The 23,932-nt window shown below is 59.0% G+C and overlaps 1 protein-coding gene across 3 annotated transcripts; it reads right to left on the reverse strand.

Moving 5' to 3' along the window:
- Positions 1–4,869: 4,869 nt before the first annotated feature.
- On the reverse strand, positions 4,870–20,502 carry LOC108404439 (twinfilin-2). 3 transcript variants are annotated; one of them, XM_036994837.2, is made up of 9 exons: positions 20,329–20,502; positions 16,907–16,984; positions 14,589–14,767; positions 14,127–14,222; positions 13,840–13,944; positions 13,636–13,761; positions 12,808–12,958; positions 12,590–12,711; positions 4,870–8,058 (listed from the first exon to the last, which is right to left on the reverse strand). In XM_036994837.2, the coding sequence occupies exons 1-9, from the start codon at positions 20,351–20,353 to the stop codon at positions 4,966–4,968; spliced, it is 3,975 nt and encodes a 1,324-aa protein (XP_036850732.2). In that variant the 5' UTR covers positions 20,354–20,502; the 3' UTR covers positions 4,870–4,965. The 3 variants fall into 3 exon arrangements, with proteins under 3 accessions (XP_036850732.2, XP_017527519.3, XP_036850731.1); XM_036994836.2 differs by lacking the exon at positions 4,870–8,058 and adding an exon at positions 11,676–12,215 and having other exon boundaries at positions 20,329–20,498; XM_017672030.3 differs by lacking the exons at positions 12,590–12,711; positions 12,808–12,958; positions 13,636–13,761; ... (3 more) ...; positions 16,907–16,984; positions 20,329–20,502 and adding an exon at positions 8,935–9,031.
- Positions 20,503–23,932: the final 3,430 nt, after the last annotated feature.

A 23,932-nucleotide genomic window follows, 5' to 3' on the forward strand; every position in this document is an offset into this window, starting at 1 on the left:
TGGTTGTCCTGTTAATGGCTGCTGAATCAAAAACTCCTTTTTCTTCATCCCCGGAATCTTGGTCTGTATTGTTGAGGCGTATAAAATGTGTAAACGCATACTGGTCCCTGGTAGTGGCTTCAGACTCCGGCACAGCGGCAGAACATCCCCCGCTTGAACCCAGCTGCCAGCAGCTGTGCGGTTCTGAAGGAAGTCACGCCAGTTTCACTTTAAATTTCTCACCTAGGCTGGGCTGTTTCTCTCCCGTTTCCGTTTTCCCGAGGCCTTGACCTATATACACTTCCCTGGGAAAGGGGCAGCTGGGAGGCCAGCTCTGTGGACCCCCCAGCCTGCCGCCGTGTGCCCGTGCCCCTCACCCTGGCTCCTCCCACCTGTGTGCTGGGTCCTGTTGCTCTTTGCGCACCCTGCAGCCATTTCTTGCCTTCCCTGCCGTGAATTCCCCCCATGGGCCTGCAGCAGGCATGGCCACCTGTCCTAAAAGTGGACAAGCCCTCCCTCAGCCCCTTCTGGCTGCTGCCGCCCCATACTGCCTCTCGTCTGCTAAGTGCGCCTTGCTCCTTCTGTTCCCTACAGAGACCACGTGTCCTGCCACGTCTTGCTGCTCTTACCCGATCCAGTGGCCGGTTGTTTTCCTTTCATTGGTTCTCAGGAGGCTGTCCTTGTCTGTATTACGGCATTCTCTGAGCTTCCATGCTGCTAACCTCTGGTTATTTTCCTCCTTCACAAGCTGGTCCTTCTGTGAGTGTTGAGCGCCCACTGGGTTCATCTCTTAACTGCACATAACCCTTTCCCCTCCCACCACATGGCCTCTCCCTGCCCTGGGTTTTCAGTGTGAGCTGCACATTGCTGACTGCCATCAGCCCCACACCTCGAGCCACACAGGTCCACAGGGCACCCTGGGTCTCATCCGTTCTGCTTGCACCCTTGCCCTACCATCATCCACCCAGCAACTACGCCCTCTCAAATGGAAGTCAGCTGTCCTCATGAGACGCATCCAGGCCACTTCCCATCTCCGCCGTCACACCACCCCACCTCATCCTGGCACCTGCCCCCGCCTCAATCCCACACAGCAGCCAAGAGAGCTTTTAAAAATATAAATCAGATCATGTCTGTCCCATGCAGAAATCGTCTGGGTCTCCCAGTGGCACTCAGGTTAAACTCTAGATTCCTTGCACAGGCAGACACCACTCTGCTCAGGGACCCATCCCGGTGCGTGCTGGTGAGCACCCCTGGGCCTCAGATCCCCCAGCTTCTCCAGCTTCCAGACCATGTCCCTTTCCTGGATTTTTTCTACCATGGATCACGGCACAGCCACCACTCTTCACGTAGGACAAGGGTCCCTAAGGAGACCGTCCGTGAGCCCCAGGGGCTACAGCAGCCTCTCCTGCCTTCTCCCCATCGCTTGGCCTCTAACACGGTGCCCTTCAAAGCTCTGTCACCACCAGGGGTCACTTCAGTGCTTCCCCCACCCCCCCGTCCATCGTCTGCCCCGTCTTCACTCCTGCATCCCCACCGCATGCCCAGGCACTGAGCAAATGTGTGTTCAGTGAAGGAAAGGGGCAGTCAGCTTGGGCTCTGTAACCAGGCACCCAGGCTGGGTGGCTGAACTAACACCCGCGGATTCCTCCCAGATGTGGAGGCCAGGAAGGCTGATACCAAGGTGCTGGCAGAGTGGGTTCCTGGAGAGACCCCTTTTCCTGGCTTGTAGACAGCTGTCTTCTCGCTATAAATCCACAGGACCTTTCTCACCTGTAAGACCTCTAGTCCCACCAGGAGGACTCGCCTCATGAGCTCATCTAAACCTGGTCACCTTCCAAAGGCCCCACCTCCAGACATCACCACACTGAGGCTGGGGCTTTGGCGCAGGAGTTTGCGGGGGACACACATCCAGCCCGTAACGGGGACCAATGATTAACATCCAAGTCAAAGAGGTGAACTGAACAGAAACCAGCAGCCTCCCTCAGCTCCAGAAGGGGCAGCGTGCTGCACTCGAGAGAGCGTTGTCCTGGCCCCCCACCCAGCAGGCTGGGAATGGGCACGCACACCCTTCCGGGCCCAGCACCGGGGAGAACTCAGCGGGGTCCTGGTCCTGTCGGGTAAGACCAGCCGCCCGAGGGAGGTCACATCACGGTGCTCCTGTCTGCTGGGAAAGGCCTCCTCAGCCCTCCCGGCTGGGCACGCTCACGCCAGCCGGCGGGTGTTCCCCACTGTCCTGGCCTTCCCGGGCCTGCGGCCCTCCGCCTCCTCCCAGGCAGCCTTCCCTCTGGCCTGGGGAATGCTGCTCTGCGCTTGGCAAGCCCCTCCTTCTCCTGCGGCTCAGAGCAGAGAGTCAACAGGTGGTCAGCTCCACTTTGCTCCTGCAGCTCGGGGACCGCGCACCGGGGTGACATGCTGATCTGCGGAGAGGCAGATGGGGTTTGCAAACTGCTTAAAAATGAGAAGGGTGGTTTCTGATAAGAACACATGTGAAAATGTATCATGGCCTGGAAGTTTTCCAAGAATATTTAGAAGATTAGGGCATTCAATAAAGTGTCCTACAGGGAAATGGGTGAGTTGTAATTTAAAACCCCAGCCAGCAGGATTTCCTCACATTATAGTGTTCCTCCTACCAGGTTTTCCAACGTCTTGTGCCCAGACCCCTGCTTGTCTGGCACTCAAGGCTCCCTGACAGCAAAAATCACAGGAGCCAACACTGGGAGCAGATGGCCCCTGGCCCTGCTCCCAGCTCCATGTGCCTCTGATTCAACTGTATCTGTCTCCGAACGCTGCTCAGCGCCCTGGGTGGGGCCCCTGGCTGGGGAGGATCCACCTCTGGGAGGGGAGACAAAACACTGAAGCCCCATCAGTGGATGGGCCTCAGCAGCAGCCCCTTACCTAATGATGACAGCTGAGGACCAGTGGGTTTCTCAGACCTTTACACACTTTTCTGCGGTTCTTGTGACAGCCTGCAGAGTAACTCTGGCCATCCCCATTCACCCATGAGCAAACCGAGGCTCCAAAGGGGAAGTCACGGGCCCAAAACACCAGAAATGATGGGGCTGGTGATCACCCTGCTTATCTGACCCGAGCGCCACCTTCTGCAGCCCTACCCGGGCCTGCTCCTTCCTCAGGACCTGAGTTCGTAGGGCTCTGCCCCTTCCATCCTGCAGACAGCATCAGAGCTTTGCCCCGCAGGTCACACCATGCACCATGGACCCCCAGACTCACTGCCGCCCAGCCCAGGAGCCCCCTTCCCTCAGGCCTCAGGCCTGGCCTCCAAAATGATCTTCTGAATTCAAGGTCCCAGATGAACCAGGACTGCGCATGAGCAGCCCGCTGTGTACGTGGAGGTTCTATCAGGCCAACTGCTTCCCGCTTGCAAAGCATGGTGCCCTGCACAGGGCCCTGCTTTCTGTTCCTGCTCTTGGATGTGACCACAACAGTCTCAGAGCCACTGAGGGGCCTCCCCTGAGACTCCAGCCTAGAGGAAGTATGGTTCTTGTTTTCTTCCCAGTCACAGGATGAGGAAGTAACAGGGCCAGCCATGCCTCCGGCAGGACAGGACAGGACCCGGGTGGGGCTTCTGACTGGTGGTCAGAAACCGTCCTTCTGTCTTTCTTTCAGGCAAGCAGGTAGCAAGTACACCAGCCTGCCACAGGAGCGCCTAAAGCCCAAGTCAGAAAGGTGAGGGTGGCCTGTACTTCTCTCCCAGCTGTGCCCTGGCGGGAAGGCAAAAGTAGCCTCATCCCACCGCAGGGCTGTCCACATTCCAGCTGCAAGAGTAAGCCGAGTCTGCAGCCAGCTCCGACCTTCCACCGCGGAGGCCCTGACCCACCGGGCTGGCCCAGGACCAGCCTGGGATGGCCAAGCTGGTTCCACTCTCTTGCAGCGCCGGGCCCCAGCTGCACGGGCTGCACTGGTCTCTTCTGCTCCTCAAAGGGCAGATTTAGCTGTGGGGATGGCGAGGCACCCAGTTCAGGACAAAGTACCTCAGGGGCTCCAGGCCTGAGCTCACCCCTCCAATTCCACACACTCACTGAGGGCAGACCTGCACAGGCTGTCTCCAAACATGGGCCTCAGGGGCTCCCAGCAATGTCCCAAAGTCTAAATGGCTATCAAAGCTAGAAACACACACACACACATGCTCCATCCTCATCCGAGGTGGCTGCGTCTTCCACCTAAGTGTAAACAGCCGTGAGAAGCAGGGACAGAGAAGGTAGGCCCCACCTTCGCAGCCAGGTGACAGCTCCCGAGGTGTCTCTTTGCTGTCAGAACAGAGAGACCCAACATGCATGCTAGGCGAAAATAGAACGGGATGGATGGGAGCTCACTCTAGAATCTGCAGCGGCTCTCAGCGCCCTGCTATGGGGCTATACCCACAAGCCTTCCTCTCCCCAGCCTGGGCTGACCTCCTGGGCATGGCACAGGTTGGCAACCAGAGGGCACAGTCACCCCTCGGAACCCACAGGGCTTGGGAATGGACGTTCCCCAGGGCTGCTGCCACTCAGGACTGTGCCAGGGGCCAGGAATGAAATGGGCCTGCAGGTTCTCTGCCCTCAAGCCACTTTCAGCCCAGCAGGTAAGGGAGGCGGATGCTGAGAATGTGCACCATGCAGGGTGGAAATATGCCCACCCACCTTAGCAGGGCTGCCTGGAGCCGCAAGGGGCAGGTGGAGAGGGCAGGGCAGTCAGCCTGCAATCTGGGAAGGACTGAGACCCCGTTTAGTGCCCTTGCTCCAAGTCCCCAAGGAGATGCCCATGGGCACAGCTGTGGGTGCTCCCTTTCGCTCTGGGGCAGTTTCCCCCATATCACCTCTTGGCCCTCCCCACCTGAGGACAATTCTCCCTTCTGTCCTCCCTGTCACACCTCCAGTGACTCGGGGCCAGCTGTTTGACCTGCCAGTGGCATTTATTGAGTGCCCTCTATCTGCCATGGTTGGGGTGGGGAGGCAGGGCAAGCACCCAGATCGGGGCCACGGCACTCTGCTACTCGGCCATCGTGGGGCCCTGGCAGAAGTTCCGGTTGTAGAAGTGGCTGTTGTCCATGGTCAGGGCCATGCCCAGCTGGGCCCAGAAGCCACGCTGGCCACTGGGCTGGTGGGGCCAGAGGAGGACGCTCTGGCGGCAGAGGCGCTGACGCAGCCGCACGTAGCGAGAGCGGTGGGCGTCGGGGCAGAGGATCACCAGCACCACCACGTCCTTGCGGTCCTCCAGCAGGCGCTGTTGGGCCAACAAGAAGCTGGCCCGCAGGAGGCCGCTGACCCGGTCCGTCCGGGCCAGCACAAACAGCGTCTTGCGGCTGCAGTAGATCGAGGCCCACAGGTTCTCGAAGAGTGTTTTTCCAGGCAGCCAGTCGCGCTCCTCCAGGCACAGGCGGAGCACACGGCGCCCGCGTTGCTCCTCCAGCCGCACACGCAGCTCGTTGTACACCCAGTCGGCCACTGCGCTCTGGGACTTGTCGAACACCACGAAGGCGTCATAGAGCAGGGCGTCTGCGCCCCGCCGCCGCCCCCGCTGGGGCAGCCAGGCCAGGCACAGGTGGGAGCAGTACCAGAGGTCCCAGCCGCAGAGGTGGTACAGCACAGGCACGGCCAGGCCCAGGGCCACAGCCATCAGCGAGAGGCCAAAACAGCCCCAGGAGAGCGCCTCGTCCAGGCAGAGGCGTAGGTCCTGCGCAAAAATGCTGCGGCCCTGGAGCTGGCCCGGGCTGCCGCACTTGACGTGGCTGGGCAGCCCGGGTACGGCGGCCTGCACCTCCAGCAGGAAGTCCACGAAGCCTGCCCCACAGGCACAGTGCAGGGGGTTGGCACTCACGTCTAGGATTTTCAGGGTGCCGGCCAGGGAGCCAAACCAGGAGGGCTCCACCGTCTTGAGGGCATTGGCGCTGAGGTTGAGCTCCCGCAGTCTCGTGGCCAGAGCGAAGAATCCAGGGTCCACGAAGCCAATGCTGTTGCCGCTGAGGTCCAGCCTCTGGAGCTGGGTGCCGCCAGGCAGGCTGCCATTGCTCAGGGCTTTCAGCTGGTTTCCCGCCAGGTCCAGTGCTTCCAGCTTGGGCAGGAGCGCCAGACCACTCCAGTTGAAGAAGGCCAGGTAATTGTCCCGGAGGCGCAGCAGCTGCAGGCTCTTGGGGAGGTTGTCCAGGGTGCGCGGCAGGAGGGTGTGCAGGCGGTTCTGGGACAGGTCCAGGCGGACCAGGCTTCTCAGGCCATGGAAGAAGCGGAGGTAGAGGTCCCCCTCTGCCCACATCTGGCTCAGCGCATTGCCGCTGAAGTCCAGGGCCCGCAGCGAGGCGCTGCGGAGCTGCTGGGACACACGGCTGTGGATGTCATTGTGCGCCAGGCTGAGGTAGCGCAGGGCGGGCAGCTGAGCCACAAAGCTGAGGTTGTGGCCCACGCCCTGCATGCTGAAGGGCTGACTATTGTAGCTGAGGTCCAGAGCCTCCAGTCGCGGCAACTCGGTGAACGAGCGCCCATGGTACAGGTCCAGTTTGTTGTGGGACAGGTCCAGCACCCGCAGGCTGGTCAGTGGCACGAACTGGGAGCCGTTGACAGCCTGTGAGATGCTGTTGTAGCTAAGGCGCAGGCACTGCAGGCGTGAGAGCCGGGCAAACATCTCCGGCTGCACTGCCACCAGGTTGTTCCGTGACAGGTCTAGGGTGAAGCTGAGGGTCCTGCAGCTTGGCATGAAGTCCTCGGAGCAGGGGCTGTCCCGTGGGCCTGGAGTGAGGTTCCTGGGCGGCAGCCAGAGCTCGTGCCCCCTGTCCAGCTCCCCCGTGGCAGCCAGTGGCTCTGCAGCTCCGCTGATACGGTTGTCCGACAGGTCCACAACACGCAGGCCAGGAAAAGCCCCAAAGATGCTGAGCTGGGCCTGGCTGATGAAGTTCATCTGCAGACTCAGCGTGTGGAGCGTGGGCAGGTGGGCCAGGGGCTGCAGCGTCGTCTCGCTGAGCGAGCGGAAGAAGATGCCGTGCATGTCTAGCTTCTGCAGGGAGCGCAGGCTCCGAAAGGAGGGCGCCAGCTGCAGGTGGGCAAAGGACACCCTCTTGTGGTAATTGAAGGACAGGTTGAGCTGGCGCAGCTGGGCCAAGCGCCGGAAGGCCTTGGTTCTGGTGATGCAGTCGTATAGGAAGTTCTCACTCAGGTCCAGCACTCTGAGGTTGTCCAGGCCCCAGAACCACTGGGAGCTCAGGCAGTGGAGAGAGTTGTCCTTCAACACTAGGCCCTCAAGGTGGCTCAGGCGGCTGAAGGTGTCTGGGTGCAGCTGGGGGAAGCCCCGCGGGCACTCCACGCAGGGGTTGCGGGCATGGTCGCAGCGGCGGCAGTTGCCACCCACATCGAGCACCCGCAAGGCGGCCAGGTTGGCCAGGTCCTCAGGGGCCAGGGTGATGATGCGGTTGTAGGACAACAGCAGGGTCTGAAGGCCGGGGGGCAGGCTGCGGGGCACCGCTGTGAGGTTGTTGTACTTGAGTGACAGGTGCGTGAGGTTGCCCAGGCCCAGGAGGGCGCCTGGGGCCACGCGCACTGCGTGGCTGCAGGGGTTCTTGTAGTAGCAGTTGCCGTCCATGTAGAGGACACGCAGGGCATGCAGGCCCATGAGGGCAGGGGGGTCCAGCGCCAGGATGTGGGTGTGGCTCAGGGACAGGGACACCAGGGAACTGGGCAGGGCGGGCACAGTGGAGATGCCATTGTAGCTCAGGTTCAGCACCTCCAGGGTGGGCACGGCCAGGAAAGTGTTGGGCTCTATGGTCATGTGACAGGGGAAGTGCATGGGGCTGAGGCTGGCGGGCGGGCAGTTCCACTTGAGGTTGAGGTCCCGTAGGCTAGACAGGTGGGCAAAGTCAGAGTCATGCAGGTGGTGGATGCGGTTGGAGAGCAGGGAGAGACCGGTGATGTTCTCCCGGGGCGCGGCTGCAGAGAAGTGGGGCACGGCCTTGAGGAACAGCCAGTTGCAGTTCACCAGGCCGTGGGGCTGGAGCTCGCAGGGCAGGAAGGCAGGCAGGGCGCCCTGGGCCAGGGCCGCGGCCAGCACCGCAGCCAGGACCAGGAGAGACAGGCAGTGCAGGGCACTGCAGCAAGGGCCCTGTGGGGTGGGGGCTGCTGAGTGTACAGCCCAGACCCACCTCCTCGGGACCCACTCCCTGGGGTCTCCCAGCAGGGCTTCCAACCCCCGCCGCCCAAGCCCTCCCCGGGGAGTCTCCTGCCTCTCTGCCTAGCACCCACCCCGCCTCCGAGGTGCATGGGGAGCTTGGACGTGGCCTCAGACCCAGCCTTTAACTCAAAACTGGAACTAGAACTGGTTCTGAGAGCCGGGACCAAACTGATGCTCTAGAGCTTGGACACATGACCAGACCCCAGCTGGACAGGGAGCCGGGCGGTCACTCCCGCACTCCCACTTGTCCTCAGGCTGTTTCTCTTTCCTGCAGGGCAAGGGGGCATCTGGCTCTACCACTCTGAATAGCCCCCTCTGCCCTCCACCAGGCACCCCCAGCCCCACCTTGTCCCTTTTGCCAAGACCTAGGCAAAATGAGGGTCTCCTGGGGGACAGTGTGTCCAGGAAGGTACCACCCAGGGCCCCAGTGAGGCTGGGCACCCTTCAGCTCTTTTCCTCTCTGCTCACCTCACCCAGCCCAAGCATGCCACCCTTCAGGGCTCATATAGGATGGGAGGTGGGTGAGCAGCAGAGGGGAGACAGAGCCCAGCCCTGGGCACCTACCTCACTTGCAGTCCTGTGCCCCACTGAGTGCAGCCCAGGGTTAGCCTCCTCATCCACACAAGGGGTTTGGGGCTCACTGCTCAGAGAAGGGTTTCTACGCCTCAGTCTTCAGGGGCAGTGACAGTCCCTAGGGCCATGTGGATGGCAGCCCCTTTCACTATTGTCTGCAGTTGCCAAACCCATCTCTCTCCCCACCACCTCTCACTATCCCCCTCCCTAGGGCACAGAAGGCTGCTGTCCTACCATGGCAGGGAGTGGGGGTTCTCCTGGTGTTAGGCTGACAGACTGGGCAGCCTCTGCAGACAAGGATGCTTCGAGCTCCTGGTCCCTTCCTGCAGCAGCTGGGAAAACGGAGGAAGTGAGAACTTCACAACAGCCCAGCAGCGCCCCCCTCACCCTGTCCTGCCCACCAGCCCTGGGGGGCACAATGAGTCAGAGGCCATTTGCATAGTCAGAAGACTGACAGCCTGGCTGCTTCCTCTTTCCACTCCCTCCGCCTCCCCACAGCCTAGCTTAAAGTGCCACCACATCCTCTGGGGGCCCCACACCTGTCCTCTGGGAAGTCTGGGGAGAGACGAAGGCCCAGAGCCCAGTCTAGGGTCAGCGGGAGATTGGAATTAGGGGCTGTGCCAGACCCAGATGCTGACGCCCATGCCAGTGCCCTCCCAGTGCCAAGAAGACTTTCACCCCCGAGGGGCCCCCACCGCAGGCAGCTCTCAGGCCAGCCGCCCTGCCCTGTCCCTGCAGCACCGGCCCTGGAGCTCTGTGGCTGGCCTCGTAGGTCTGCACCGGTCACCACGGCAGCTGCTCCCTCCAGGAGCAGGCCTCCCCTCTGGTCCACCGTGAGCTCCTGGCGCCCCATCAGCACAGCGCGGGGGCTGGCCTGCTGGGACCCCGAGGCTCATACTGCTCCAAGGCTCTTCCCATCACAATAAATTGTTCAGGCCCAAAGCCTCGGGGTGCCCCAGGACCCTCAGCAAGTCCTGCTGGCTCCACCTCAGAATCTGCCCAGGGCCCCCACCTTCAAATGGGGCAGCCCGGGCTGAGCCACTGTCACCTCTCCCCTAGACAGCTGCAGCGGCCGCCTCCTCACGTGTTGCGCTTACTGCTCTCATGCCCCTCAGGTTATCTGTGTTATCTGCACCTGACCACTAAGTCACGTAGGCCCCGCCTCTGCTCCGACCCCTCCACAGGCCTTTCTGAGTCAAAGCCACAGATCACATGATGGCCAACAAGGTCCTGCGGGATCTGCCCTCCCGTTGCCCCCCTAACCAGTCTCCAGCCACACTGGCCTTGCTGTGGCTGGAACATACCTGCGTACAAACCTTGCCTTTTGAACTTACTATCTGGAAGCTCTTTTTCCAGCCACTCACATCCATTCGTTTCTGTTCAGTCACCCTTCGAGGCCTTCCCTTCTCTGACCTCAAACATCCTACACCGGATCTGGCACTCCAGAGATCCTTTACCTGCTGTTTTTTGTTCTTGTAGCAGTTTTTACCCACTAACACCCGTTATCACTGATTTTTCACGGTTCATTGTACCTCATCGTAGTCCCCTGCTGGAATGTCAGTGTCTTGAGGGCCTGGGTCTTTTTCTGTAACCCCAGGGCCTAGCACAGTGCTCCACACACCCCAAGTGCCGGGTATTTGCTGAATCTGTGCTCTGGGCAGGCACACAGAGTGTCTGAGTGACGGTGAATGAATTAGTAAATGAAGAAATAAAAAGGGCTTCTGCTGGGAGGCCAGGCTGGACATCTGCCACCCTGGTTCACCATGTTACCCCTAGGTGGGTGTCATGCACACAGGCTCCAAGCTGCCTGCATTCAGCTGGCACACAGGTCTGGGTGGTTCAGCAGTTTGGGGGTGATGGCTCTGTCTTCCTGCCTACCTGGGAACCAGTATTTGCAGGGAGGTAAGGTCAGGCCTCTTTCCCTGGGTTCTGGGTAGGGGGCCAGCTCTCTTCCCCACAATCCCTGGGGCTTTAGTAGGGGCTAAGATAGGCCCCAGGGAGGGGACACTGCCCTGAGCCCCAGCTCAAGACACACCCTCCAGAAAGGACAGTGCCCATTCAGCAGCTGAATCGTCACCAACCTGACATGGAACCATCCCTGCACACCTATCTGGGATGGGAGGCACCTTCCACCCACTTCTCAGGGGCAGAACTGTAGGACACACACACACACACAGCACGCACACGCTTGGAGACACAAGATCCAGATGTCCACAGAAACACCTGCCAAGCATGAGCCCCATCAAGACTGGAAAATCCAGGCAGGAAAACCCAGTGTGGCGAGCTGAGGATGCTCCCAAGGAGGCCTGGGTCCTCACCCCCAGAACCTGTGAATATGCTCCTTTACACAACAGAAGGGGCTGTGCAGGGACGACTAGTTAGGGATCTTGACATGGGAGAGTTATGTTGGGGGGAAGAGGTGAATATAATCACATGTCCTTATAAGACAGGCAGAGGGAGATCTGACCCCAGAAGGCCACATGACCATGGCCGCATAGGGAGGCAGAGTCTGAGACGAGGTGCTACACAGCCAGCTGTGCAGACGGGTCAGGGCTGCAAGCCGAGGCAGGCAGGCAGCCTGCAGAGGCCGGGACGGGCAAGCTGGCGGGCTCTCCTCTGGGTTCTGGGAGGCACCAGGCCTGCAACCCCTTGATTTTAGCCTAGACTGCAGCCATGTTAGACTTACAAGAACTCTCAGAGGATAAATTTTGTGTGGCTTTAAGCCACCAAGCTCGTGGCACTTTGTTACAGCAGCTGTGAGAAATTAATACACCCAGATTCCGACATCACAGTGGAGGCGGTCCTGCCTTTCTGGCCAGTCCGGCTCGTGCCCTCATACGGCTGCCATAGCCAGGAGGGCTGCGGCTCCACCTGGCAGCCTGACAGGCCCTGTCTGAGTTGTGGGGAGGCTGTTACGTACACAGCGCCTCCCAACTCCAGTGCCAGAAGTAGGCCCCCAGGGCCAGACTCAGGTATTGATTTAAAAATATTTTATTCTTTAAAAAATACAGCATTCAACCATCTTGTCCCAGAGGGAGCCCCTGCCCCAGCCCCGACTAACCCCACCCCCTTGTGGCCAAAGCTTCCTGGCTGTGCTGGGACTGCGGTCTCAGTTCGTGGGGGGCCAGCCTCCTTCAGCCAGCCAGGCAGGGTCCCCAGGGCCGCGAGCACACAGATGAGGTGGTGACAGCAATGGGGGAGGGTCACAAAGTGCCACCCCAGTGGCCCTCAGAAGCTGTAAGGGCCCAGTGGCTGGGCCCCCTGCCCCACAGGAAGCAACCCAGACTGGGAGCCTGGGCTGGGCGCAGCAGGGCACCAATCCACCCACCAGCAGGGCTTGGCGCCATCTAGCTGTCATCCCCATTCTCGCCAGGGCCTCGGATGAGGCGCTTGTGGCCCCGCTTGCCTCCCGGGCCCTTGGGCTTGGCGAAGGCCTGCTTGAAGGCGTGTTGCTTGGGGTGCACCTCATCATAGAGGAACTCGGCCGTCAGCTCTGCCCCATCGCCAATTTCAATCTGAACGGGGCAAGGCAGCAGTCACCCCAGTGGTGGGACCCTGCGCACCACCCACGGCCACCCCGACCCTGGGGCGTCCCGTTTGACTTCTCACAGCCCAGCCCTGGTCTCCTCCCAGATGCCCACCTGGAATGCCACCTCTGGGAATACTGAGCCTGGGGCCTGCTGCCCTGCTCATCCTGGTCCCCCTCTACCTTCCTTTCAGAACCAGGAAAGGGGAGACATGGGCAGCCGGTGCTCGGGCCTGTCCAGGCCACCAGTGAGCCGGGCGGCCTCACGCAATGCACGTGCCCTCAGGTCTGTCTCCCCATCCATTCAACAAGGCAGCGGGACTCCCGGGCCCTGGGAGGCGGGGCCGGGGGAGCAGCGCCCACCTTCCTGGAGATGTCCAGCAGGAAGTCCTGCTCCGCGGAGTCGAGGAGGCGGCTCTTGCAGCTGGAGTAGAGCATGCGCTCCCTGACGCTGCACCTGTAGCCCGGCATCGAGTAGATGAACACTGCCGGGGACACGGACGTGAGCCCGGGCCGGCCCCTGCTGCAGGGCCACCCAGCTCCAGGCCAGGGCTGCTCCTGCCCGCCCATGGGCCACTCACCCACAGACTCGAGGGGGTCACCCTCATGGGTGTGCTTGTAGAGGAAGAAGTGGTAGCGGGCGGCATCTCGGGGCACCCTGGAGGGCAGCTGGGCCACCTCTGTGGGCTCTGTGTGCACAAGCTCGATCGTCTCCCGCTCCAGGTCCAGCTTCTGCCGAGCAGCAGGGAGGTACAGGGCAAGGGCAGAGGGGGCCAGGCCCACCCTCCCAACACGGGGTCCCTGAGGTGGTATCGGCTGGCAGGCAGGGTCTCCCTCTCCCAGGACTCCCCTCCCGGTGGCCATGGTGCCTGGGAGCCCCCCTCTGGACCAAGCCCTAAGTCTGTCCTAGGAAGGCTCTGGGAGAGGAACGACCCACGAAGGGTGGGGTGGGGTCAGGACAGCGGTGCAGGGAGAAGGAGGCGAGTCTCAGCCTCAGGGAGGTGCCACGAGTGGGCTGCCCATCCTCTCGGGATCAGAGGGGCCCTTCTGGAAGGGAGGAGCCACTCTGCTTGAAAGGGGCAGCGAGGACCACGGGGGCAGGGCACCCTGCCTGGGGAAGGGGTGATGGGGGCTGCAGGGGGGTCCCATGACGGGAAGGGGCTCAGGGCTGAGGGGGTCTGAACCCAGGGGTGAGTGGGTAGCACGTGGCGGACGGAATGACGGACAGCGTCAGGGGTGCCACTGTGCAGCAGGGGACCAGAGTACACCACTGCACATGGTGACTGTGCCCATAGCACAACAGGCAGGGGTCGGGGGACAGTGCGTGCCCACAAGCACACGGGGGGCCTGCGGGGCAGCCTAGGGGTGTGTGCACCCTGGGTAGCCCAGGGCGGGGAACAGGCACCCACCAGCTGGATGTAGTTGATGGTCTTCTGTCTTAGCTGCTGCAGCGCCCGCTGGGCCTCGGACTGCAGCGGAAAGGCAAGGCCCTGCAGGGTCTGGTGCCTGCTCTCCACACTGATCTCTGTCTTCACCTGCAGACAGGCGAGGAGTGAACGTGGCCCTCGCCCGCCCAAACCTCGGCCCACGTTCCACCGGCTCGGCACGCCCACCTCGTTAATGCGGATCTGCTGAAGCTCTCTCTCTGCCGAGGTCAGTGGGGCGGGTGCTGCACAGGATGACAGGTGCTTCTGGTACCCAGCAAAGGAGAGGTCATCCTGGCCAGGGGATGCAGAGGGGTAAATGGGCTGTCAGAAAGCCCCCTGAGCACCCCAGCTTGCAGTCCCCAGACCTCCCGGCTTCCCCACTCATCCCCAAGCCTGGCACCCACTTGTGCTGTGACCCTGCCTCACATCCCACCCTCTGTGGGCCCGTGTGGGTCCTGGTCTGGGGGTGCTACCTTCACAGTCCCAAAGAGCTCATCCTTGATGTGGCCGCCCCCAAACTCCTTCTTCACCGTGGCCCGTGTGGCGGCATACAGCATCTTCAGCCGCACCTAAAGGGGAGGGGCCATGCCGTGAGGCCCCTCTTGGCAGGGCTGCCTCTCCAGGAGCAGGCAGGGGGCTCTGGGTGGGACCCAGTCACCTCACTGCACCCAGCAGAGAGCACAGCACAGAGGCAAGGGTGCAGTGAGCCAGCCCTTCCCAGACCCAACCTCTCAGGCTCCCAGAGCCAGGCCCTTGAGGGGAGGCCTGCAGGGGACCCCAGACTGCCAAGCACAGGGCCTGCTCCTCTCTCAGAGTCCCCGGGGCAGGACCTGATGTCTCTCCACTCAGACGCCCCAGGACCGGGCCTTGTTGCCTTGCTCAGACCCAGCTTCCCACCCCGATCTTGGGGCTGGGCAGGGGTCCCTAGGACTCACGGGGGAATTATCAGGTGACCAGGCGAGGAAGAGCCACTCGAAGCCCTGGGCGTTCTGCGAGTCCAGGCGATAGAGCAGATAGCAGGGCTGCTGGGCATCGAGTAGGGGCAGGACGACTCTGTCGTAGTCCTGGTCCCAGGGACCCACCAGCTCCCGAGAGGCACCCAGCACGAGCTGCTCTGGGGGCAGAGGCTGGGTGAGCCCAGCAGCCATCTCCCACACCCCCTCCGACTGTGGGCCTGCTGGCCACTCACCCCACCTGCCCCTGGACCCCAGGGCCCTGACAGACCAGGCTGTGTGAATCAGTGTCTGTGACAGAGGGCACAGAGCTGCCAGCGAGGGGTCACTCCCCGCACACACATGCACAGAAATGGCCTCGAATATGCCCACAGGTGACCTGACACAGACAGGCACAGTAGGCCACAGCCGCCAGCAGTGCAGCCCCCTCTCGGATACCCGCACACTCGGAGCCCACCCACCAGCACAGCTGCTCGGGCACGGCCCCTGCTGCGCCTCCTGCTCCCCTCCTCCCCCAGCCCCAGCTCTCAAGCCCCACCCTCCTTCTCAGAACAAATGTGCTCAGGCCACAGGAACCTGAGGGACCTGCAGACACAGAGAGACATGGTATGAACAGGTCCCTGCTGCCTCCCTAGCTGGCACACAGTGGCTGAATGGAGCAGGGAGGCTGGACGCACACTTGACCTATCAGCCCGCAGGGCCTTAGCCTTAGCTTGGCAGCAAGCACCAGCCCAGGGGTGCACAGGCCCAGGCTGGAGGAAGACCAGGGGCAAGGGGACAATGGCCACTTGGCCAGGGATGCCCTGCCCATCATGCCCTCCTGATGCGGGCAAGGGGCCCAGCTGTCCAGGTGCCCCAACATGCCAGGCCACCAGCACAGCCGTCTCTCTGTGGGCCTCAGCCTCCTCACCTACCATCCCAGATCTCAGATGGGATCAAGGCTGGGAACCTTCGGGACTGTGAAGGTAGCACCCGCAGGCCGGGACCCACATGGGCCCACAAAGGGTGGGATGTGAGGCAGGGTCACAGCGCAAGTGGGCGCCAGGCTTGGGGATGAGTGGGGAAGCTGAGAGGTCCGGGGACTGTAAGCTGGGGTGCTCAGTGGGCTTCTGACAGCCCATTTACCCCAGGTTCCCAGCATCACAGGCCAAGTCAGCGCCAGCAGCAGTCAAATGTTATTTAATTTGTCGCCAACATTTTCAAACTGAGAAGTTTAGTTAAGAAGTGGGAATTCATGGCTTCTCTAGAAAAACCAAGCTCAAGCCACACTCAGTAAGAGATGGGTGGTGGCTGCCTGTCAGGGGCCTGGCCCCTCCGGGAACAGCACAGAGCCGAGAGCACACTTCCAGGTTCCCCTGCTAAACTCCTGCAGGGACATGTTGTCTGGGAGGCAAGCCGGAGGGCTGAGGGGCCTGGAATTCAGAGACCCTGGACATAGCCCAGCACTGCTCTGGCCCTAAAGCTTGGGGTGAACCCTGGGTCTGGACAGACCCTGCTGTGAGCCAGTTAATTGAATGCGTGAGAACTGAGCCCGGCACCGAGCCCATTCCGGAAGCCCCCCGAAGGGCCTGCTACAGCACAGCTACCAGGAGGGGCTGGAAGGATACCTGGGCAGCCTGGACCACTCCCAGTCCCAGAGTCTGTGCCCCTCACCTTCAAGGACAGGCCCTCAGCCCATAGAGGTCCTCTACCCCAGCCCCTTGGGCCTCGGGCTAACCGTCTGCCTCTTCAAGCCCTCCCCATATCCGGCCTCAGCTCAGGCTCACCTCTCCTGTACTCCCAGCCTAAGGCCCAGGTGCCCAGGGTCCAGGCCCAAAACCCAGGCAAACCTGGAATCCCCCAGTCCTACTTCTCCCCACTGTGGGGGCACTTCCCAAAGACAGGATCCAGCTTCTCTTTAGGAATCCCCCCAGCCAGTGGCCAAGCCAGGCCAGGCCTGTCGATCCCAGAGGGAGGCATGTGGCACTAGCCACACAGGGCAGTGCCTGGCCCGCTTGCGCCTGCCTCCCTGCCCCCATCCCACACCCTGACCAGGCCCATCTGATACCTACATGGCCCCTGGGCACGCTGGGCAGGACCCCAGGCAGGGCTCTCCTTGCTGTCCCCTTAACTTTGGTGTCCTGCTCGGTGTAACAGGGGTAATGTCATGCCCACTCCCATGCTCCCCTACAAGGCACCTCCTGTTCCCAGATGGGGAAACTGAGGTCCTGAGGGGGCTGGAGGCCAGTGCTCCCACAGCTCCCAGAGGAGCAGATGGGTCCAGCCCCCAGCCAATGCCCTAGCCCGTCAGGGGTACTCACCATCCTCAATGACAACTTTGATAAGCCGAATGGTGCCAGCCCGAGCCTTGGCAAAGAATTCCTTCAGCTCCTTGGTGGCTACAAGAACAAGAAACATGGTGGGAGTGAGCAGGTAGAGTGAGCAGGGGCACACTTAGTGCACAGGGACACACTTAGAGCCCGCTCTTCCCGTAGGTCTGGCAGCGGAACTGGGAGCCGGGTTAAATACGACCCCCCATGTGACTAGGAACCTGAGCCGGCTGCTGAGCACAAGCTCCCAAATTTAGCCTGGAGAGGTGGTAGGCGGGTGGGACAGGGCGGGTGGGGATGAAACAATGGGGTGGGCTCTGGGCCAGGCCAGGCTAGCCAGAGGGAATGGCCCCCACCTGTCCCCTACCCCCAGGAAGGCCCAGCGCTGAGCTGGCCTGGGACACTGTCAACACTGCCATATCCACAGACACAAATACACAAATAAATGCTCCATGAGCACAGGCCACCAAGTCCGTTAGCACACACGCACACTTGTGTCTCATGCTGCATGTGCCAACAGGTACATGCTCCATCCAGCATATGTAAACACACCAACACATGCATGTGATGAACAGAAGTGGACATGCAAACACCCTTAGGCATGAACACATGCGGACCTGGTCCAATGTAAACAGACACGCATGTAGACATGCAAACACACATGGATTCAGCTCACACACACACACACACACACACACATAGGCAAAGTGCAGAGCTTGGCTAAGACCCATGTACAGGCAACAGGGTGTGCAAAGTACACACTGAAACACACTGACACACATACACAAGCCCCAGCCCCAGCCCACCAGCCTGGCTGGCTGCCTAACCCCAAGAGGCCCAGGCGTGAACCCAGCCCGGGCACAGCCCTGCCAGCAGCGACAAGCTCCCAGCCCCAGGCAGCTGGGAAGGCTTGGAGTGGCTCTCAGAAACTCCCCAAAACAAACCTTGGCTTGGTCCCTGGGGTACAGAGCCAGTAGGTGGTGACTAACCACCAGGTACAGGGGTGAGGGTCATGGTCAGAGCTGGAGAACCAGAGAAGTCCCAGATCCACTAGTAGTTCCACGGGGAAACCAAGGCCCAAATGGGGGAGGGTCCGACTTAGGTCTCTGCGTGTGCAGTGCCAGGCCGGCATGACCTTGAGGCTGCCCAGGGGTCAGGAGAATCCTGCAGGAACACAGCTGGAGGGCTGAGGTCAGAGAATATTTACAGGGCCCAGACTGGGCAGCTCGGGGCAGGGGGTGGGGGGCACCTTAGGAGAACAAACTCTGCTCATGTCCTCAGGTGTCCCTCATGGGGGGGTAACCCTGAGCCTGAGACCTCAGGCTGCATGCCACCCTCCGGGGCAGGCAGGGTCCCACCCGAGGCCTACAGGCACAGAAGGCTATGGCATGGAGACACAGCCCCACCGGGCCTGACCTCTGGGGCCCCACCTTTCCTGACCTCTAACCTCACGGAACCTCAAACCCATCTGTAGCTAATACTCCCAACTGCAGAGGGCTGTGGTGAGGAGTAAATGGGAGCGAGTGCTTGGTAATGGGGGGCTTCTACTGGTAACAGCTATCAGGCTTCACTCCTGCTATGGCAGCAGGCAGGCGTTGGGACATGCTCAGACCGGGGAGGGGAAGCCAAGAAGCTTCCTTAAGGGAAAGGCTGACATGTGTCTTCTAGTGTTACCAGGACAAAGTGACACCCCAGTAGTGGTAGAGACATCTCCCTCCATGCCTCCTCTGCCACCATCAATAATCTAGAGGCCAGGCCTCAGACATTGGAGCCTCTATCATCAAAGATTCATGCCACCCCCGCCACCCCCTGTAAGCCTCAGGTTACAGGCCCCTCTCCACACGTACTCTGAGTTCAGCAGACTCACGCCTAGGCCAGGACAGGACACCTCTCCTGCCACCTCCCCAGTCCAGAAATGGGAAGAAGTGGGCTGCTCACAGGCAGGAGGGCTGGGGGTGGGGGGCAGCCTCTGGTGATCCGTGAGGCAGGCTTGTTCATCGCGTGGAAAATGAAGGAGCGAGTCAGGGCTCGGCCACAGGCCACAGGGCCTGTCAGCATGGTGGGGGAAGAGGGGTGGGGGTACTAACTTCCGATCCCTGCCAGTTGGAGGCAGCGGCAATGACCAGACAGAGGGAAGGAAGGGGCAGGTCCAGTGGGCAGCTCTTCCCTTGTGTGGGGCTGAGTCACAAAGCTCTCCGTCCAGCTTCTCCTGGGGTGAGGCTGGCCCTGACCCAGGCTCCTGCCTTTTCTGGTCTTGTGAGGCAGGGCCAGAGAACTCTCTCAGGCTGGTCCAGCCACCAAGTGGCCACAACCACAGGCCAAGATCCAGGCCTCCCGGCTGGTCGATGGTGGCGGTCTAGGGTGGGGGATCCTCGTGTGCTGGGAGGAGTGGCCGATGGCCAAACCACAGCGCTGTCTCGGCAGGCAGCCTGGGTCTTCCCCACAGGCCAGGTAGCCGTACCAGGGTAGTGACAGAGGGGATGCTGGAACCGAGGTGGGGTCAGGACACCTGGCTCCTGGCCCGTGCTTCTCCCCCAGCCTGTGTGAGAAGGACACCAGGCGGCCCTTGGGGTAAGAGGCTGAAGATGCTTGGGGTGAGGAGGCTGGCCGGGAGTCAGTAGGACGAGGATCCCCACCACAAACCCCATGTCTGGACCCTCTTCTCTGCCTCCAGCCTGGAGCTGAGACCTTCCAACCCAGGCTGGGGCAGACTTAGGTCGTCAGAGTGGAAAATGGCAGGAAGATCAAAGGTCAAGGTCAGATTGGTAACTCTCTATATATCTCCTTGAGGGCCCTGTCCCAGGTTTTCCTCAGTCTGAGAGTGTGTGAGGGTCTTGGGAAGAGCCAAAGGTCACGGCCCCCTCTTCACACAGACACACCCCATACAGACACATCTGGTACATGCTTCCATGGTAACAAATGCACTCTGAGATGTACCAAAATTGTGCACATACACACAAACACCCACAGATGTGTGCACAGTCACGAAGCACTGATGTCTAAAGATGGTTCCACACTCCTGCGTCCGTCAGCCATTAGTGCATGTGCATAAAAGACCCTAGACGTACAGTCACATCCAGAGGTGCACACGCCTCCAGATGTGCACATCCGGGTACCCCCACCCCAGGAAGGCACAAACTACGTGGATGGGCACACACGGGCACATCCACCCCGATAGGTACACAGGCACTTCCGCCCCAGCTGCGTACACACGCGTACACCCACTCCCAACTGTGCACAGTAAGTCTGCACGCCCCCAGATGTGCCCACTCCCAGCGACCCGCGGCGGCAAAAGGGAACAGGAAGCTTCCCCAGGATGGTGCCGGGGACGAGACCAGGGCCGAGCGCCGAGGAGTGGGCGCCGCCGCGAGCGGAGACCCTCGGCCCCCTGCCCACCCGCCCGCCGCCCTCACCGTGGATGCCCGTCTGGTGCGCCATGGCTCCGCACCGCGCTCCGCCCGCGCCCTCGGAGCCCTCGGCTCGGCCCCGGCCCGGCTTGGCTCGTCTGGACCCGGAGGAGGCAGAGGATGTGGCGGCGGCCGGCCAGCCTCGCGCAGCTTCCCGGGCGGTGCCGCAGGACCCAGGCCGGCGCGCCCCGCCCCCGACGGGCGAGGCCGGCGGGGCGGGACTCGGGCCGCGCGTGCGCGCAGCGTGCGCCCGAGGCCGGCTGGGCCAGGGGCCGGGAGTGGGGCGGCGCGGGCGCGCGCCTGCGCGTGCCCTTCCGTGACGGCGAGCGGGGTCTGCGGGGGTTGCGCGCGTGCTGTGGGGAGTCTGTGCGCTCCCCAGGTGGGTTTGCGAGGGCGGTGGGATCGGCGGGGACCCCGATTTGTGGCCGGCATGTGTGTGTGAGTGTGTGTACGTGCGCGCGCGCGTGCGGGGCACCCCTTTCCGGAGGGACGGTTCCTGAGCGCCCTCAGCGAGGCACCGGGTACCCCAAAGCAGTGCTGGCACACAGTCCCTGACCAGCGGTGGGAGACCAGACTGACCATCTAGCAGGCAGCCTACAAATGAACAGTGTGGTGGCAAGGGCCTGCGCAGACTAAGGGCCAATAGGAGATGAAATTTGAGTGAACACCTGGAGGTCAGCGTCGGAGCTGCCATGTGCAAAGGCCCAGAGGTTGAAGGCGGGCTAGAGTTTGTTAAGTCTGGGGAACTTCCCAACTCCTAATCAACTTCTGGCTCTCTAATCCAACAGCCTTACCAACTGGCATCAGCCCTCTACTGTGACTGAGGCAGGAATGAGCACATGACCCAGTTGGTCCAGTCAGAGTCTGTCTCGGGACTTTGGTTGAGGATATTGGCAAGGAGGCCAGCTTTGGAGGCTGGAGTTGCTGAGGTTGATGACCGAGTGTGTGGCCTACCTGGTGTCTGCCCCCAGCCTGAGCACCCTGTTCACGTGTTCCTCCCCTGCCTTCAGGAGAACAGCTCCTAGGTGAGCCCCCTCTGCTCTAAGCCCTGTTAGAACCCAGGTGAGGCCAGAGACACAGCCACAGCTACATCAGCTCTCAGACCTGGCCACCTTCGTGGGGGCACTTGGCATTCCATGGAGCCATAAAATCCTCGACCTCTTGGAAACAGGAATTACTCAAGAAAACAGATTAATGAGTAATGATAGTGTTACGTTCATTCCCTGTAAAAGTGCCCATCACTGGAAAAATTGTGACTATCTTAACTTCAGGGTCTCCCTGCTGTTTGGCTGACCTCTCCTTCTATCATTCTCTTTCTTTTTATTGCTTTCTGATGCATAAATTTACCTGCTTATTTATTTATTTTCTTCCCTCCACCAGTAGCTAAGTTTTGACCCTGCTGTATCTCCAACCCCTAAAACTGCCCAGCATTGGTAGGTGTTCAGTAATATTTGCCAAATAAATATATGAACAGTCTGCATTGCACACTTATGCATGCTGCGCACACTTATTTAATCCTCATGACAGTCTATGAGGATTGTGTTATTGTCTCCATTTTACAGATGAAGAACGTGAGGTTCAGAGAGGTGAAGTGATTTGATCAAGGTCACGAGGTAGTGACTATCCCCAAGAACCTTAGTTTCCTTTACTCAAAACGTTGGAACAGTCAGAGGATGAGAAGGGACCTGGGTGGCCAGGGACGGTTGTAGGGGAGACTTGTTGCTAGATACACTTTATTATACCTTTTGAATTTTGAGTTGTGCAAAAGTATTCAATTTTAAAAATCTAAATAAATCTTGTTAAGAACAGATACAGAACTCAACAAAAGCTATTTTCATTGGGAGTGAAAAAAAAATGTAGCATAAGAATCTTTTTCTTTTTTCTAAAAGTGCCTCACAGTGGCCTTCGTCCCTCCGTCAGTATCTCACACCTCAGTGATAAGGGCTCACCAGAGAAGAAAACCTCCCAGGAGACTGAGGTTAAAGCCCAGTCCTGCTCAGCTTCAGAGCCTGGTATGCGGGCAAGGAGCCCAAGGGCCAGCAGAGTCCCAAAACAGACTCCATCTCCAGCTAAGATCTGGTTTCAGGCAGAAAGATGAGAGGGCAGCTCACAGCTCCTCCAATGAATCCAGGGAGGAACGGAGTCCCCAGGAGCAGTTTGTGTCCTCCTTTCTGATGTTTCTTAACACAAAGAGCCATTGAAGTTATTAAAACATCCCTTTTTTTAACCCCCTAGTGGATCAAAGAATTTAAATGGTAAAAAAATGAAAATACTGGAATATTATAAAAATACTAAAGATACAAAGGAAGGAGTTTGTAGAATCTTGGAGTGAAGGAAACCTTTTGAGTATGTCACCAAACCCAGAAACCATAAAAAAATCAATAAATTCATTTACATTAAAAATAAAAAGTCTATATGGAAAAGAAACACTGTCAAAGCCAAAACATGGACAACAAACTGTACCTGGCTACAAACAACATATTTGTAACTTCAAAATAAAGAGGTGATTTCCCTTATATATAAAGAGCTCTCATAAATCAATAAGAAAAAAAACAATGATCCACTGGAAAACTCGGAAAGGATGTAAACAAACCATCCATAGAAAAGGAAATACTCTCAAATCTGTAAAAAAAAATAGACTTTCCTCTCTTACTAAGATGAATGGATATCAAGGTAAACTTGCATTTATTTTTGTCCTGTAAGTAAAAATTTAAAGCTTTAATAAGAAACTGATAGTCAAGAAATGGGGAGATAGGCTGATGGGAGAGTAAATTGGTACAACCTTCATGTAGGACAATATCTACAAAATTATGAATGTGTACGCCCCCTTTTGAAAATTGAGGAGAAATGCACATAATGTAAAGTTAATCATTTTAAAGTGGACAATTCGGTACATTGTTTTCCAACTACCACCTTCATCTAGTTCCAAAACATTTTCATCACTCCAAAATAAAACTCTGTATTCATTCATCAGTTACTTGCCATTCCCCCCTACCTCCAGCCCCTGGCAACCATCAGTCAGTTTTCTGTTTCTGTGGATTTACCTATTCTGGATATTTCATATGAATGGAAGCATGAAATAAGTGACCTATTGTGTCTGGCTTCTTCCATTTAGCATAAAGTTTTGGAGGTTCATCCACACTGTAGAGCATGTATCAGTACTTCATTCCTTTTTATGGCTGAATAGTATTCCATTGTGCCACTGCACTCTATTCATCCAGGTGATAGGTATTCATGTCATTTCTACCTTCTGGCTAGTGTGAGTAGTGCTACTATGAACAACAGATGACTTTGTCCCAACAATTCTGTTACTAGGCACTGATCCTACCAATATGCCCACACAAAAAATTATAAAGCAAAAATCTGAAAACAATCTAAATGTCCATCTCTGGGGGCCTAGTTACATAAAGTGTACACATTTGCACAAACTGATCTGCAAACCTAACAAAGAATAAGGCAGCTCTTCACGGACTAATGCAAAAAGGTAGAGGTACCTTCTATAAAAATTTCAGGTGGCAGGATACAGTGTTAAAGTATGCTATCAAACTTTGACTTTAAAGAAAAGGAGGGAAGAAAGATTTTTATATAGAGATCAAGTTCTTGAAATTAA

Source organism: Manis javanica, chromosome 3, assembly GCF_040802235.1.
Source record: "Manis javanica isolate MJ-LG chromosome 3, MJ_LKY, whole genome shotgun sequence".
Lineage (NCBI taxonomy): Eukaryota > Metazoa > Chordata > Mammalia > Pholidota > Manidae > Manis > Manis javanica.